General features: G+C 51.7%; 1 protein-coding gene across 5 annotated transcripts in view; it reads left to right on the top strand.

Moving 5' to 3' along the window:
* Positions 1-14,958, top strand: part of Atp2b4 (ATPase plasma membrane Ca2+ transporting 4) — a 108,189-nt gene that overhangs the window by 58,949 nt on the left and 34,282 nt on the right. For 3 of the 5 annotated variants that reach the window (XM_075988005.1, XM_075988010.1, XM_075988007.1), the window contains exons 3-8: positions 7,428-7,625; positions 8,236-8,493; positions 8,942-9,067; positions 10,212-10,343; positions 11,797-11,832; positions 13,223-13,384. In XM_075988005.1, the coding sequence (XP_075844120.1) occupies positions 7,428-7,625; positions 8,236-8,493; positions 8,942-9,067; positions 10,212-10,343; positions 11,797-11,832; positions 13,223-13,384 (912 nt within the window). The remainder of the gene's footprint in view (positions 1-7,427; positions 7,626-8,235; positions 8,494-8,941; positions 9,068-10,211; positions 10,344-11,796; positions 11,833-13,222; positions 13,385-14,958) is intronic. The other 2 variants (XM_075988006.1, XM_075988009.1) reach the window with 1 other exon arrangement.

Here is a 14,958-nt window from a genome sequence, read left to right as displayed (position 1 = left end):
TCAGAGAGTGGGGATGGGGGGGTAGGTTCAGAGAGTGGGAATGGGGGGTAGGTTCAGAGAATGGGGATGGGGGTAGGATCAGGAAGTGGGGATGGGGGTAGGTTCAGAGAGTGGGAATGGGGAGTAGGTTCAGGAAGTGGGGATGGGGTTGGGTTCAGAGAGTGGGGATGAGGGGTAGGTTCAGAGAGTGGGAATGGGGGGTAGGTTCAGGAAGTGGGGATGGGGGTAGGTTCAGAGAGTGGAGATGGCGGGTAGGTTAGGGAGTGGGGATGGGGGTAGGTTCAGAGAGTGGGAATGGGGGGTAGGTTCAGGAAGTGGGGATGGGCGTAGGTTCAGGAAGTGGGGATGGGGGTAGGTTCAGAGAGTGGGGATGGGGGTAGGTTCAGAGAGTGGGGATGGGGGTAGGTTCAGGAAGTGGGATGGGGGTAGGTTCAGAGAGTGGGGATGGGGGGGTAGGTGAGAGAGTGGGAATTGGGGGTAGGTTCAGAGAGTGGGGATGGGGGTAGGTTCAGGAAGTGGGGATGGGGGTAGGTTCAGAGAATGGGGATGGGGGTTAGGTTCAGAGAGTGGGAATGGGGGGTAGGTTCAGGAAGTGGGGATGGGGGTAGGTTCAGGAAGTGGGGATGAGGGGTAGGTTCAGGAAGTGGGGATGGGGGTAGGTTCAGAGAGTGGGAATGGGGGGTAGGTTCAGGAAGTGGGGATGGGGGTAGGTTCAGGAAGTGGGGATGGGGGTAGGTTCAGGAAGTGGGGATGGGGGTAGGTTCAGAGAGTGGGGATGGGGGTAGGTTCAGAGAGTGGGGATGGGGGTAGGTTCAGAGAGTGGGGATGGGGGGTAGGTTCAGGAAGTGGGGATGGGGGTAGGTTCAGGAAGTGGGGATGGGGGTAGGTTCAGAGAGTGGGAATGGGGGGTAGGTTCAGGAAGTGGGGATGGGGGTAGGTTCAGGAAGTGGGGATGGGGGTAGGTTCAGAGAATGGGGATGGGGGTAGGTTCAGAGAATGGGGATGGGGGTAGGTTCAGAGAGTGGGGATTGGGGTAGGTTCTGAGAGTGTGAATGGAGGGTAGGTTCAGAGAGTGGGGATGAGGGGTAGGTTCAGAGAGTGGGGAAGGGGGGGTAGGTTCAGAGAGTGGGGATGGGGGTAGGTTCAGGAAGTGGGGATGGGGGTAGGTTCAGGAAATGGGGATGGGGATAGGTTCAGAGAGTGGGAATGGGGGGTAGGTTCAGGAAGTGGGGATGGGGGTAGGTTCAGGAAGTGGGGATGGGGGTAGGTTCAGAGAGTGGGGATGGGGGTAGGTTCAGAGAGTGGGGATGGGGGTAGGTTCAGAGAGTGGGGATGGGGGGTAGGTTCAGAGAGTGGGGATGGGGGTGGGTTCAGAGAGTGGGGATGGGGGTAGGTTCAGAGAGTGGGGATGGGGGGTAGGTTCAGAGAGTGGGGATGGGGGGTAGGTTCAGAGAGTGGGGATGGGGGTAGGTTCAGGAAGTGGGGATGGGGGTAGGTTCAGAGAGTGGGAATGGATAGTAGGTTCAGGAAGTGGGGATGGGGTTGGGTTCAGAGAGTGGGGATGAGGGGTAGGTTCAGAGAGTGGGAATGGGGGGTAGGTTCAGGAAGTGGGGATGGGGATAGGTTCAGAGAGTGGAGATTGGGGGTAGGTTCAGGAAGTGGGGATTGGGGTAGGTTCAGAGAGTGGGGATGGGTGGGTAGGTTCAGAGAGTGGGGATGGGGGGTAGGTTCAGAGAGTGGGGATGAGGGGTAGGTTCAGAGAGTGGGAATGGGGGGTAGGTTCAGGAAGTGGGGATGGGGGTAGGTTCAGAGAGTGGGAATGGGGGGGTAGGTTCAGGAAGTGGGGATGGGCGTAGGTTCAGGAAGTGGGGATGGGGGTAGGTTCAGAGAGTGGGGATGGGGGTAGGTTCAGAGAGTGGGGATGGGGTTAGGTTCAGGAAGTGGGGATGGGGGTAGGTTCAGAGAGTGGGGATGGGGGTGTAGGTGAGAGAGTGGGGATGGGGGTAGGTTCAGAGAGTGGGGATGGGGGTAGGTTCAGGAATTGGGGATGGGGGTAGGTTCAGAGAATGGGGATGGGGGTAGGTTCAGAGAGTGGGAATGGGGGGTAGGTTCAGGAAGTGAGGATGGGGGTAGGTTCAGGAAGTGGGGATGGGGGTAGGTTCAGGAAGTGGGGATGGGGGTAGGTTCAGGAAGTGGGGATGAGGGGTAGGTTCAGGAAGTGGTGATGGGGGTAGGTTCAGGAAGTGGGGATGGGGGTAGGTTCAGAGAGTGGGGATGGGGGTAGGTTCAGAGAGTGGGGATGGGGGTAGGTTCAGAGAGTGGGGATGGGGGGTAGGTTCAGAGAGTGGGGATGAGGGGTAGGTTCAGAGAGTGGGAATGGGGGGTAGGTTCAGAGAGTGGGGATGAGGGGTAGGTTCAGAGAGTGGGGAAGGGGGGGTAGGTTCAGAGAGTGGGGATGGGGTAGGTTCAGGAAATGGGGATGGGGATAGGTTCAGAGAGTGGGAATGGGGGGTAGGTTCAGGAAGTGGGGATGGGGGTAGGTTCAGGAAGTGGGGATGGGGGTAGGTTCAGAGAGTGGGGATGGGGGGTAGGTTCAGAGAGTGGGGATGAGGGGTAGGTTCAGAGAGTGTGAATGGGGGGTAGGTTCAGGAAGTGGGGATGGTGGTAGGTTCAGAGAGTGGGAATGGGGGGTAGGTTCAGGAAGTGGGGATGGGCGTAGGTTCAGGAAGTGAGGATGGGGGTAGGTTCAGATAGTGGGGACGGAGGTAGGTTAAGAGAGTGGGGATGGGGGTAGGTTCAGGAATTGGGGATGGGGGTAGGTTCAGAGAGTGGGGATGGGGGGGTAGGTTCAGAGAGTGGGAATGGGGGGTAGGTTCAGAGAGTGGGGATGGGGGTAGGTTCAGGAAGTGGGGATGGGGGTAGGTTCAGAGAATGGGGATGGGCTTTAGGTTCAGAGAGTGGGAATGGGGGGTAGGTTCAGGAAGTGTGGATTGTGGTAGGTTCAGAGAGTGGGAATGGGGGGTAGGTTCAGGAAGTGGGGATGGGGGTAGGTTCAGGAAGTGGGGATGAGGGGTAGGTTCAGGAAGTGGGGTGGGGGTAGGTTCAGAGAGTGGGAATGAGGGGTAGGTTCAGGAAGTGGTGATGGGGGTAGGTTCAGGAAGTGGGGATGGGGGTAGGTTCAGAGAGTGGGGATGGGGGTAGGTTCAGAGAGTGGGGATGGGGATAGGTTCAGAGAGTGGGGATGGGGGTAGGTTCAGAGAGTGGGGATGGGGGTAGGTTCAGAGAGTGGAAATGTGGGGTAGGTTCAGAGAGTGGGGATGAGGGGTAGGTTCAGAGAGTGGGGAAGGGGGGGTAGGTTCAGAGAGTGGGGATGGGGGTAGGTTCAGAGAGTGGAAATGGGGGGTAGGTTCAGGAAATGGGGATGGGGGTAGTTTCAGAGAGTGGGGATGGGGGTAGGTTCAGAGAGTGGGGATGGGGGTAGGTTCAGAGAGTGGGGACGGGGGGTAGGTTCAGAGAGTGGGGATGGGGGTAGGTTCAGGAAGTGGGGATGGGGGTAGGTTCAGAGAGTGGGGATGGGGGTAGGTTCAGGAAGTGGGGATGGGGGTAGGTTCAGAGAGTGGGGATTGGGGTGGGTTCAGAGAGTGGGGATGGGGGTAGGTTCAGAGAGTGGGAATGTGGGGTAGGTTCAGAGAGTGGGGATGAGGGGTAGGTTCAGAGAGTGGGGATGGGGGTAGGTTCAGAGAGTGGGGATGGGGGTAGGTTCAGAGAGTGGGGATGGGGGTAGGGTCAGAGAGTGGGGAAGGGGGTAGGTTCAGAGAGTGGGGAGGTGGTGTAGGTCCAGAGAGTGGGGATGAGAGGTAGGTTCAGAGAGTGGGAATGTGGGGTAGGTTCAGAGAGTGGGGATGAGAGGTAGGTTCAGAGAGTGGGAATGTGGTGTAGGTTCAGAGAGTGGGGAGGGGGAGTAGGTTCAGAGAGTGGGGATGGGTGTAGGTTCAGGAAGTGGGGATGGGGGTAGGTTCAGAGAGTGGGAATGGGGGGTAGGTTCAGGAAGTGGGGATGAGGGGTAGGGTCAAGAAGTGGGGATGGGGGTAGGTTCAGAAAGTGGGGATGGGGGTAGGTTCAGAGGGTGGGGATGAAGGTAGGTTCAGGAAGTGGGGATGGGGGTAGGTTCAGGAAGTGGGGATGGGGGTAGGTTCAGAGAGTGAGGATGAGGGGTAGGTTCAGAGAGTAAAGGAAGGGATGCTGAGCTTGAGGAAGACTCGGAAATAGGAAGAGATAAATGCCAGAGTCCCCTAAGTTGCCTTGGAGGCCACCAAGGGTCTTAGTGCCCAGGTTCACTCCACGGAAAAGTCACACAGGTTTGGGAATATGAGTAGCATGTAGTGCCTTCCATATTTAAATAGATCTTTGTGGAGCTGACTGAGAACGGGAGAGCAAGGGTGGAGGGGAGAGAGAGCGCACACAGTGATCATTAGGTATTAATATGAGAGCCAGGCAGAGTAAGTGGTCACCCTGCCTCTGCACACTGAGGGAGGTTGCTCAGGCAGACTCACTTTGGGGAGAGTGTTGGTTAGCGAGGTAGCCCTTAAAGTGATCTTTAGTAGCTCTTTAGGTTTTTAAAGATGGCGTTCTATAGCACGTGCTTACCTGTGGTCCAGGATGACCTTGATCTTGCCACCACCCTCCTGCTTTAGCCCTTGAATGCTGGGAATACAGGCCTGAGTCACTATACCTGGCTCTTATCTTTAACTCCTTGGTCACCCTCACAATACGCAGAGGACCCTTACCAAAGAAAGAAAGGACATTTCCTCCCTGGGAGTTGTGAATCCACATCTTTGCCAAACACCCTGAGTAGATTAGCAAAGCATCTGAACTTCTGTCTCCCTGGAGCCGGTCTGTCCATCCAGGGCAATAATCCAGAGCTGGCACAGCTCTGCCCTCTCTGGTCCCCTAGGGCAAAGGACCAACAAGCCCTGCCTCCCGGCCACCCTGCCCCTGCCTGCCTGGGGATCCAGATGCCCTGCCCAGAACACTTTTCCCAGGCCCTTCCCTGCCTTCCTGACTGGGAACCTGACTTCCCCAGGGCAGGACAGGCGGAGGAGGCTGAGAAGAAACTTGGCTTCTAGTGCTTTGAACCCAGCCTTGCTCCCCTGTGGAGCCCAACTGGCTGCTCAGCTGGACTGAGGGACCTTAATGCTGAGTGATGGGGCCCTGGATTACAGTCTCAGGCACCATGTCCCCAAACAGTTCCCTGCCCCTTGCCTCCGTGCCCTCCAGCCTCTCACTGCACAGGGTGAACAGGGTGATGTGAAATCATCCCTCCTGCCCAGCTCTACCTCCAACCTGTTTCCGACTCCTCCCTCTCAGAGCTCTCCTCTCCGGCTGCTGGAATGAGCTTGGGGAAATGGTAGCCACCTCCCACCCTGCAGGCTCTGTTCGCTGTGTGGTGTTTGCCCATTTTCAAGATCTTTTTCTGCCTTGAGGTCTTCCTAAGGCTTAGCCCCTTCCTTCCTCCGGTCACAGTGCTCTGTGCTGTTCAGTGGAAAAGAAGAACATTCTCCCTCACACAGTGCCGATCCCTCACCTCACCATTGGAAGTGATGACCCAGTGTGGAGTCCCTGACATCCTGGACTCCATACTGTCCTTGCTTTCTCCCAGGCACACACATTTTTTTGCTTTATGTGAAGCTCAGTGGCGTATCCTCTGCCCCTGAGGCTGAGCTTCCACAGCTGCTGACCTGTTTTCAAGACGAAGATTGCCCTACCCTACCTGTGGGGAACCCACCAAACAGGCAGCCAACAGCATCCAGTGCCAAAGCCAAAACAGAAAGAAAGAAAGAAAAAAAAAAGTAATTTGCTGCACTATGTAAAGAACTTAATGAATGCAGACTGCTCTTCACAGCTGTGTAAGGGTTCCCTCTACCTGGGACCTCTCTAGGGTCCAGAAGAGGGGCCAAAATTGGTGGGAAGCTATGGAGTATAATTCTGCCTCCCCACCTCCACCCTGGGAGTATGTGTGGGTGGGCTACATGTTCTGGTTTAGTGAGGAAAATGCTGGCTGTCAAGAACCGTGTAATACCTGGAAACTTCATGGCTTTGCTTGGTTCTTATTCAGCCTGAACTGCAATACTGTGTCTAGTTCATACCAAGTACTTAGCAGTAAGTAAAACAGCCACACTTTTGTTGGAGGTCCTGGTAGACGGAACAGCAGGGGTGACGCACCTAAGACTACTTTGTCTTGAGGATTCTACTTCAGTGATGTAGCTCCTGCAACGTGGAATGAAGACACATGGGTAGCCTCTGTCTCCGCCTTGCGTGGCCTGGAACAAGTGGCTGGTTCTTTTGGCCCTCACGTGTGAGCCAGCTTGTTCAGGTCATCGCCAGCATCTGCATGGTCCTGTGAGAGAAGGGTCCTGTGCATCCCAAGAACATTCCAGAGCTTCTGTTCTTAGAGCTAAAGCCTGGGGCACAGCCCCTGAGGAACGGAAATCTACTTAGCCTGGTCACGGAAGCAAAAGTCCCATGCTGAAGCCATCTTGTCACCCTTTGCTCGTTTTTAAACCTTTAAATGTTCCATAGTCCCGGAGTGCTGAGCAAACCAGGGTGGTTGGCCACATTCCCACTGCACCCCCATTCTGGGTCTCATAACTGAACAGAGGTCTTTTTATTTTTATTTGTTTTTTTAGTTCATGTCTTTTTTATCCCATACACAGTCTTCTGGTTTGTAAGTCAGACATTCCATGGCGCACTGATATCTGTCAAAGCAGCTGACACTAAAATGCCTCTAAAGGGCCCTCTGGAAGGCAGCTCATTTTGACATTTTCATACACTCCATAGTATTTCACGTTGGTCTATTTAACCTTTTCCTCCTCTGCTTCTTGAGGGTCATTTTAGACACCCCCCCCCTTTCTTGGCACCACAAAGTCTCAACACAAGATCCAGTGTTGGCTCCTTTGGACTATTGTATCGAGGTGTAAACATCTTCCAGTTGTTTTCAGCAAAGATCCACCTTTGCTGATCAGGAGTTCTTTCCTTATGCTAGATTCTGGCCTTTGCATTTCCTATGGTATCCGAGGGTTTAGCCATGATAGTCTTGCTGCTCAGTCACTAGAAAAGCCTGTATTGTGGCGGCAGCACCCATGTTAGGCAGCTCACAGGAGATCTGATGCTGCCCCCTCTGGTTTCTTCAGGCACACATACATACATAGCATATACTTTCCCAGAGAGACGCATATACAGATAGATAGATAGATAGATAGATAGATAGATAGATAGATAGATAGATAGATAGATAGATAGATAGATGATAGATAGATAGACATATAGACAGATAGATAGATAAAAATAAGTAAATAAATAATTAGACCTTTAACTTGACTTCTGATATCACCTCTCACCCCCTTTTCTCTTTCTTGTCTCCTTCTCAGGTCTATCTGGGAACCCTTTAGATCTGGAGAAGCGTAGACTTGTTTTTGGACAGAACTTGATACCTCCAAAAAAGCCCAAGACTTTCTTAGAATTAGTGTGGGAAGCCCTGCAGGATGTCACTCTCATCATCCTGGAGATTGCAGCCATCATCTCCCTGGTCCTGTCCTTCTATCGACCCCCGGGCGGAGATAATGAAAGTGAGTGTCTAAGCGGCCCCATGTGGCTGACCTGGATTCATTCCATGGCACCAGCCCTACTTAGTACCGGTGGCTGACAGTTTGTAGTACACGGTGTTCCTGTTACCCAGCAACCGTACTTAGTACCGGTGGCTGACAGTTTGTAGTACACGGTGTTCCTGTTACCCAGCAACCGTACTTAGTACCGGTGGCTGACAGGTTGTAGTATACAGTGTTCCTGTTGTCCAGAATGCTCTGCAAAGGAGAACAGCCAGGAGCTAGTAAGCCATTCTCCTAACTGTTCCCCTTCCCCTACCACATCCTCACTCAGAACGCCACCCATCCTGTGTCCTTACCTCTGCTCTCAGTGTGTCCTGACCATAGTGCTTGGCATTATGGGAAATATCAGTGAGCCCCAACTACACTTTGCGTGCTTTGCATTGGCATATTTTGTGCCGTTTGGTAATGAACACAAATAGATCTAGTGATGGTGAGATGGGAGTCCATTCTGCTACCCTCTGATTTCCTTGGAGAGCAGCCCTTCGCTTCAGAGTGTTATTTTCTATTGCTCTCTTCCCTTGACCTTCCATCTTGTAGAGGTTCAATGACTCTTTCTCTCATTCCTGGATAGTATGTGGTCAGGCTTCAGGTAGCCTAGATGAAGAGGAAGAAGCGGAAACCGGCTGGATTGAGGGTGCAGCCATCCTTACCTCAGTGATCATTGTGGTGTTAGTGACGGCCTTCAATGACTGGAGCAAGGAAAAGCAGTTCCGGGGGCTGCAGAGCCGCATTGAGCTCGAGCAGAAATTCTGCATTATCCGCAATGGCCAGCTCATCCAACTCCCCGTGGCTGAGATTGTGGTGGGAGATATTGCCCAGATCAAATACGGTAAGAACACCATATTTCTCCGGCCTACACACATATGAGGAGCAAGTCCATTGACATGAGGGGCTAGGAGTTTCTGAACCTCCCCCAAATAAACCCTCAGCGTGTGGTAACTTGTCAGTAGAATTTAAGGAGGTTGTGGGAAGAAATTCTGGAGAAAGCCATGGCTGACTCTTCTAAGAGATTGTCATACTTGTGTTCTCTATGATTTAGGAGTCAAGGTATATAATAGTTGGAGCTATATGTGATCCTAAGATCAAACCCAGTGCCATTTGCAGTGTAGGTGGGCCCTCTGCCACTAAACCCCACCCAGCTCTAGAATTAGATGCTCTTGGGCTTCTCACGGGGCCATAGCCCTGTAGATTTTACCAGGAGAGCAGCCCCGAGGTGGCGTGGAGATGCTGGCTCTTACCTGCTTGGCCTAAGTGTGACTCTTCCCCTTATGCACTAGGTGACCTGCTGCCTGCAGATGGAATCCTAATCCAGGGGAATGACCTGAAGATTGATGAGAGCTCTCTGACTGGAGAATCAGATCATGTCAAGAAATCTCTGGACAAAGATCCCATGTTGCTCTCAGGTATAGCCTCTGGTTGCCCAGGTTCTCATTCCATGGCCCCCAGATAGAAAGTTCACGGGTTCTGGGCCCTATTCCCTCTGAGTAGAGGGAATGCTCGGAATGCTCCATCCTTTCTTCATCTCTTGGGTTCAGATGGAGTAGAAACATTTGGGTAATGTAACACGAATTCTAATTGGTCTTAATAATAAAAACCCGGAGGTCAGATATTAGAGGATGAAAGCTGAAAGGCTAGAGAAGAGAAGCCGAGCAGCCAGCATTAGTTCTTATCTCTATGAAATCCTCAGGGGTATCCTGTCTCTTCAAGTCCTCAGACTGAATGCCTTAGCTCCTGCCTCCTCCTGCCTTATATTCTTCTCTCTGCCCAGCCATTCCTTCCTGTCCCCAACTCCCTAGTGCTGGGATTAAAGGCATGTGACTCCCAAGTACTAGGATTAAAGGTGTGAGCCGTCACCACCTGTCTCTGTTTCTCTTTTAGACTGGATCAATCTTGTGTAGTCCAGGGTGGCCTTGAACTCACAGAGATCTGTCTGCCTCTGCCTCCCAAGTGCTGGGATTAAAGGTGTGCGTCACCATTGCCTGGCCTCTATGGCTAACTAGTGGCTCATCCACACTCTGATCCTCAGGCAAGATTGATTGATTGATTGATTGATTGATTGATTTGATTTGATTTTCGAGACAGGGTTTCTCCATAGCTTTTTTGGTTCCTGTCCTGGAACTAGCTCTTGTAGACCAGGCTGGCCTTGAACTCACAGAGATCCGCCTCCCGAGTGCTGGAATTAAAGGCGTGCGCCACCACCGCCCGGCCAAGCTTTATTTGTTCTAGCACAAATAAAATAACACTACAGGCTAGTCCTGATACAGGGATGTCAGTAACCTAAAAGAAATTTTTTTATAAAGTGAGTGTTTTAGGAGCCCTGCTATTTGGGACGATGGCACAAAGTTAATACATCAGCCTTGAAGGACCTCTGTTTCCTTGGTCTGGTTTAAACGGGTTCATCTCTTGGCTTTCTCTTACTGCCTTCTAATCAGAGTACTGCCCATAAAGAAAAGGGATCACTGTGCCTTTAAGTTTGTATTTCGTACTGAATCGCAGCTGAGAATATCCAGCAGCACTCGTCTCTGTCTTCTCCCATCCCTTTGATAGGGACTCACGTGATGGAAGGTTCTGGCCGGATGGTGGTGACTGCCGTAGGGATCAACTCCCAGACTGGAATCATCTTCACCCTCTTAGGGGCCAGTGAGGAGGAGGAGGAGGAGGATGATAAGAAGAAGAAAGGTAAGGGGCATGCCGAGTGAGAATAAATTCTCCTTCATCTCTGTGAATGAAATGAGGGTCAGAGAGCAGATCCAGATGGAAAACCCGTTAGAAAAGTCTACTGGGATGAAGCGACAGATACCCAAACTCCTCGCCAAGGTGCAGATGTCACTTGTGGGGCTGGAGAGATGGTTCAGTGGTTGAAGAGCACTTGTTTGTTTTGTTTTGTGAGACAGGGTATCTCTCTGTAGTCCTGACTGTTCTGGAACTCACTTTGTAGACCAGGCTGGCCTCGAACTCACAGAGATCTACATGCCTCTGCCTCCCAAATGCTGGGATTAAAGGAATGTGCAACCACCTCCCAGTTGCACTTGCTATTCTTGCAAAGGATGTGGGTTTGGTTTTCAGTACCCATGCAGCTGCTAATAACCACCTATAACTCCAGTTGCAGGGGATCCTATACCCTCTTCTGGCCTGTGTGGACACCAGGCACACACATGGTGTATAGATACATGTGCACACACACACACACACACACACACATCGACCTACGTCTCTGGGGTGCTCTGATAAAAACCACCAAATCCTGGCTCAAAGCCCTCCAGCCATATTTCATTTGAACCTGAATTCCTGTATCTTTGGTAGGTTGTGAGGGCTGAGTTAGCCCTACACTAGGTGACTGGAAGGTGCTCCAGCCAGAGTGTCCATTGTCCTCCTCCGCTCCCCTTCCTCTCTTCCTCATGAGTTAAGTAGTATGAACCATCACAGCTAAAAGGAAGGCGAGTTGAAGAAAACATGGATCCCGCTGAAACTCTCTCAGAAGAGAAGCACAGTTGGAAGAATGGGACCCGAGAAGCAGTTAGACTAGTCTTGGTCACTCATTTGTTCCCAGAGGAATAACAGGAAAAAGAGACCAGATGCTAATGCCAAATTCGTACCTTTTTCTGAGCTGTGGGGAGAGAACAGTTTCTACCACTTGGCCAAGGATCATCTTAGGTTCTTAGCAGAGAGCAGTTTATGAATAAGGAACCATCTCTCAGAACCCAACTATTCATTTCCACAACTGCTCTCAGACGAACACTTAGGAAGCCTGCCTGGTGCTATTGCATTGACCAAGGGACGCCTTTTAGGGCCTTTCCACAAGCCGAAACATTTCCTGCCTCTCTCTTCCCAACTCCCACCCCAATTTTCTCAAGAGTTTTGACTCAAACCTAGCAGCAGGAGAAGCTCAGGCGTGACCATGTGTACCCTTGTCTGAACACTCAGCTCCAGTCCAATCCAAGGATTCCTTAGAACCCATAGGAAGGATGAATGAGCGTGAGCTTCCTTCACGTGTATCTCCCTGCCCTACAGCCACCTCCTTCGCTGTGGGCCTTCTGTGCTGGGAGAGAACCAGCAAAACGCAAATCTGGTCATCTCTTACTGGTGGTCACTTTGGGTCTCCACCCCACTTTTTTCTTTCTTGTTCAAACAGGTAAAAAACAAGGAGTCTCTGAAAATCGCAACAAAGGTAACCTCTCCACCCACTCATATGCCATCTCTATCTGCCCACACGCAAACCAGACCTTCCCAGGCCATCTGTCTCCCTCCCTCTCCATAATCTGTTACCTGCTGCTGTGGCCCAGGGCCTCATCCTGAGGACGGTGCAGAGACCCGGGGGTGGGCTCAAGGCAGGACAGCAGCACCCTCTGCTGTTGGCTTGAGGAAGCACATGTCCAGAATTATCCGGGTGTGGGACACGGATCTGTTCTTCCCAGAGTGCTGAGCTCTTCTTCGCTGTCCACACCGGCAGTTTCTGGGCTGGAAGTCGTGGTGGAGGACATTGGCCGGGCAGTTCCTGCACCCTCCTCTGCTAGCTGGCTCACCAGTGTCTTCTGGTCTGTTTTTCTTCTCTGCTCGTCTGCTCAGAGGCTCTGTAGAGAGACTTTTCTCTCTGCCTCTCTGCCCACTTCTTTCTTTGTTCTCGCCACAGTCTGTTTTGTTCCTCCCGATATGGTTTGTGTTTCTCTTGGTGGCTGTGTCTACATCCCATCTCTGTCTTGTTTGTGCATCAGACAGGAAAGACTGTATCTCAAGAGGGACTTCCTAAGCAAGTGGTGATGTTGGAGGAATGTTGGGGACCAGCAAGTAGTCTTGACATAGTTCCTAAAGTTTTTTTTTTTTAATCCTTGTTACACACATCATAGTACTCTTTAGAAATAAAGGCACCATAGCAGAGCACCAGGGCTTAAGCAGAAAAAACTTGGATTTCAAGTCTCTTTATTCTTCTTCTGAAAGGGAAATAAATGGGTTTCCTGTCTGTGCATCTCTCTCTTTCCCCTCATTCTAAGTCTTTAGGCAGCTTCTTTTCTTACCCGAGAATACTCAGCTCAGGTCCTGCTGTGTTGCCCACTTCATTCCTTTGTCCTTCAACTTATGTAAGAAGCAGTTGAAGAATTGCTTTGGTCTTGAGGGGAGGGTCTGTGTTTCTTCCCTGATTGGGAGGAGGGGGACTCTTAACAGAATAGACTAGGGCCCTTATATGCTAACATCTACTAGGCTTTCTTTCCCTTTGGTCCCTCTCTACAGTAAACCTTCACTGTTCTAAGCTCTGAGTTCCAGAACGGATGCTTTTGGTGATGGCCTTAGTGGTGTGATTAATCCCCTTGTTGTTATAAACCTGGCACATGACTCCGAGGGGTGCCAGGAAGTTGTCATGAAGAAGAAATCCAGACCTGAAAGGCATCCTCAATCTCCAGTTGTTAGATTTGCCCCAAAGGCCCAAGTGAGTGGAGTCTGGCACTAGTCAGGAATGGTCAGAACCGAGGTCAGCGGCCCGAGGGACATCTTACCTTCCACCTGCCTGCCACTTACTATGACATTCTTGCCGCTCACCCGTTCCATTCGTGTGTCTACCCTAGCAAAGACCCAAGATGGCGTGGCCTTGGAAATCCAGCCACTCAACAGCCAGGAGGGCATCGACAGCGAGGAAAAGGAGAAGAAGATAAGCAGGGTGCCCAAGAAGGAGAAGTCAGTGCTGCAGGGCAAGCTCACGCGCCTGGCCGTGCAGATCGGGAAGGCGGGTGAGTAGCTAGGCCTGCCTCCACTTGTAGATTGGAAGACCTGCCCTGTGTGCCAGCCACTCCAATCGTCTTCCCATTACACCAAACAGGACTGGCAGAAAGACACTGGCACTTCGGGGTGGCTCCTGGGGTCTACATAGTTGTACCTCTGGCCACTCCTTGTGCTTTGGGAGAGGTCTTTCCTATGTATAAAGGTTAATAGCCTCGAGCGCTCTCTCATCCAAACAGCAGGGGAAGGTCATGCTAGCAAGAAGGAAGTTAAGAACTCTCACCTGTCCCATAATCCCATGGGCCCAGCATGGAGCAATAAATACACAGTAAAGAGTGGAGAACAAGGAAGACCAATTAGAGAGACTATTTAGAAGAAGGGTCCTAAAGCTAGGGTGGCAAATGATTTCTCCATCACCCACCCCAACACTTTCCTGCTGGCTAAGGGGGGCAGCAGGAAGGGGGACAAAAGGATGACTCCTTTGTGCAGTGTCCCTCAAGGTCTGGTCCTCGGACTTCTGCTAACCATACTCAGCATGCTTCTCTGGGCACAGATCTCCAGAGGTCCTTGCCGAAGTGCAGGCTACCTTCAGAAAGTCAATGGCAGAGCCCGAGAGTCTGCAAGAATCTATGATAGACACAGCAGCAGCCACCGTCTGCTGCATTTTAAACATTCGCTAACCACACGTGTCCAGTAGCTGTCTTACTGGACAGCACCAAGTGAGAGCATTTTAAGTATTCCAGAAAGTTCTGGTGGGGATGTATGGACCTAGCCAATGTGTTTCAATCCAGCACTTTGCTCATTCTGACTACTTTGAAGTCTTCTGTTTAGACTCAATGAGCTGAGCTGTGGGTGCAAAAGCCCCCTGTTCAGTACCTAGGTCAGAAACATTAACTAGATTCCTTAACCCATGCCCAAAGTGGGCCAGTATCTTAAAAGCTATTGGCTGAAGGAGTTCTACAACAGAGCATTTCTAAATTTTGTACCACAGATGCCTTGCTTTCTTACCCTGGTCCTTGCCTTACTCAAGCCAAAGCCAAGCTAATCTACCTTCACTGCTGCCATCCCCATGGCCTCGCCGTGAGACCCCTGAAGCGTCAGGCTGTTTCCCAAATGCTGTGCCACTTGTGGGCACATATTGATCCTTAGCCCTCAGGATAGCCACTGGTCCCCACCCCCCAGCTATCCCAGGTGCTTGAAACTTTCTCAGTTTTCTCACCGTAAGTACCAAAAATTGAGTCTCGGGCAAATCAGGCTGGCTGCCCTACCAGTGTGCTAGATCAGAAGCTTCCTTCACTGGCCCCTGGCTTTGTCTTCTTTGAAACAGGAGCGAACATAGTAATCTATGTCCTAGGGCTGTTGTGAAGTGGTTATTAAGGCTTGGCTGGTCTGTGGCAGGCACTGTGTAAGTTGTTGCTGTCCTTGTCGTCTTCTTGATGAGCTACGCTAGGAAAAGTCGTGTAGGTGAGACGCTAGCACTGTGAGGACATCCTGTGACCAGGGCGTGAGACACACACAGAGCAGCGGCAGGAGTGTCAAAGTCAGAACACCGCTAAGTGGACAGTTGCATTTGCTGCTCGGGAAA

Source organism: Microtus pennsylvanicus, chromosome 10, assembly GCF_037038515.1.
Source record: "Microtus pennsylvanicus isolate mMicPen1 chromosome 10, mMicPen1.hap1, whole genome shotgun sequence".
NCBI classification, from domain to species: domain Eukaryota; kingdom Metazoa; phylum Chordata; class Mammalia; order Rodentia; family Cricetidae; genus Microtus; species Microtus pennsylvanicus.
Note: the sequence above shows the minus strand (reverse complement) of the source record. Positions and strands in the feature narration are given on the sequence as shown.